Source organism: Atta cephalotes (assembly GCF_000143395.1).
Source record: "Atta cephalotes unplaced genomic scaffold scaffold00032, whole genome shotgun sequence".
Lineage (NCBI taxonomy): Eukaryota > Metazoa > Arthropoda > Insecta > Hymenoptera > Formicidae > Atta > Atta cephalotes.
The window spans coordinates 3,212,110-3,214,200 of NW_012130096.1; the positions used below are offsets into that span (position 1 = coordinate 3,212,110).

At 29.9% G+C, this 2,091-nt stretch overlaps 1 protein-coding gene across 1 annotated transcript; it reads left to right on the forward strand.

The window, feature by feature from the left end:
- LOC105621233 (TATA-box-binding protein) lies at positions 1 to 2,091 on the forward strand. The gene is made up of 5 exons (XM_012202702.1): positions 1 to 270; positions 888 to 1,018; positions 1,107 to 1,350; positions 1,577 to 1,775; positions 2,015 to 2,091. Exons 1-5 carry the CDS (start codon positions 1 to 3, stop codon positions 2,089 to 2,091), a joined length of 921 nt encoding a protein of 306 aa, XP_012058092.1.

The window sequence follows — 2,091 nt, forward strand, 5'->3', positions numbered from 1 at the left end:
ATGGATCAGATGCTTCCGAGTCCTGGCTTCAGTATACCTAGCATCGGCACACCTCTGCATCAACCAGAAGAGGATCAACAAATCCTGCCGAATGCGTTACAGCAACAGCAGCAGTCACAACAATTTCAACAACTGCAGCAACTGCACTCGATGAGTCCCAACATGCAGAGTGGCATGCTAATGATAACAACACCACAAAAAAATATGCACACATATGCTCCAACACCATCGTTTGCGACACCACAAAGTCTTATGCAGCCACAAACGCCAGTAATTCAATGTTGAATTTAATGTTATCTATGCTAAATATAATATTGCGATGGAATTTAAAATTCTAGACCTGTTAATAGTAATACATAATATAAATATATTTTTTGTGATGCTAAAGGAATATTTAATTTGATGTTTTTTGTTATTACTTTTAAAAGTTTAAAATTTTTCAACTATATAACAAAATTATTCACTTGAACTTAACATAAATTAAATAAGATTATGAAATTAGATTATTCTCTCTCTCTCTCTCTCTCCCCAAATCATTACACTATTTAAAACGAAAATTCTTTTAGGAAATTTTTCCTAATTTTTTTAGGAAGTTTTTTCAATTTTAATTTTCTAATTCTCAAATTTAATCCATGATTTTTTTCAGGAAAATATCCCAGGATCTAAATTCCAGTTAGTGGATTATTTTAAGTATCAGAAACTTAAAATTGAAAAAAATAAATGTTAAAGAGTTATTAAAGAACGTTAAATTTCCGTTATACAATAACGACCTCGTGCAATTCTGAGTAAAGCATTTGAGAGTCTGAAAAAGATACAATAAAGATACAGTATTCTAAGCATATTAATATTTACTTCATTATTTTAATTACTTTTTCCTTCTTCTTTAGCAAAATATGATGTCTCCGATAGTACCACAAAATAATCAAATAGCACCGTCGTCGATAGGTCCCGCGACGCCAGGACCAATGACACCAATGACCCCAGCTTCTGCGGATCCTGGAATTTTACCACAGTTGCAGTAAGTAACTCTTTCAATAAAAACAACTAACATATAATTCACGTCTACCTTTTCTTATTTGTTTAATCATATTTCCGCTTTATTTCAGGAATATTGTGTCTACCGTTAACTTAAATTGCAAACTTGATTTGAAAAAGATAGCACTTCATGCCAGAAATGCCGAATATAATCCGAAAAGATTTGCGGCTGTTATCATGCGAATAAGAGAACCAAGAACTACCGCACTGATATTCAGTAGTGGTAAAATGGTTTGCACTGGCGCCAAGAGTGAGGGAGATTCACGTCTTGCTGCCAGAAAGTACGCAAGAATTATCCAAAAATTAGGGTTTCCTGTAAGTATCGGCAAACTTATTAAAATATGATACAAAATGAGTTAATTTTCTCAATATAGATTTTTTTAAATATAGAATTGTTTACAATTTATCGCGACAAAATATTTATATTTATAATATTTAAATATTTATAATATTAAATATTTATAAATAATAAAATATTAAAATATTATATTAAATATTTAATAATGTAAATCGTTATTAATTATGATTTAATTTTACTTAGGCAAAGTTCCTAGATTTTAAAATCCAAAATATGGTCGGCAGCTGTGATGTTAAGTTTCCAATTAGATTAGAAGGTTTAGTACTCTCTCATGGCCAATTCTCGTCATATGAACCAGAGCTATTTCCAGGTCTAATATATAGAATGGTTAAACCTCGAATTGTATTGCTTATATTCGTTTCAGGAAAAGTAGTACTGACAGGTGAGTGTTCACACTTTATATTATAATATCTTTATAATATCTGTATAATAATTTATAGTTATATGTATAATTTTGTAGTAAAGTATATACGTGTTGCAAAACATTTTGGGAATATTTTTAAAGTCTTACAATTTTCAAATATAACTCATCCAGACCTGTGTAAGAATTTGGAAATTAAGCTTGGAAATTATTACATATTTATACTTAAATAATTATTGTATGTTTATATATGTCATCAGGTGCAAAAATTCGCAAAGAAATTTATGAAGCCTTTGACAACATCTATCCAATCTTGAAGAGTTTTAAAAAGCAGTGA

Excerpts from the sequence above, each read along its gene's own strand:
- LOC105621233 (XM_012202702.1), top strand. The coding sequence starts at position 1 with ATGGATCAGATGCTTCCGAGTCCTGGCTTCAGTATACCTAGCATCGGC. Across the intron at positions 1,019-1,106 it reads GGAATTTTACCACAGTTGCA|GAATATTGTGTCTACCGTTA; the intron begins GTAAGTAACTCT and ends GCTTTATTTCAG. Across the intron at positions 1,351-1,576 it reads TCCAAAAATTAGGGTTTCCT|GCAAAGTTCCTAGATTTTAA; the intron begins GTAAGTATCGGC and ends AATTTTACTTAG.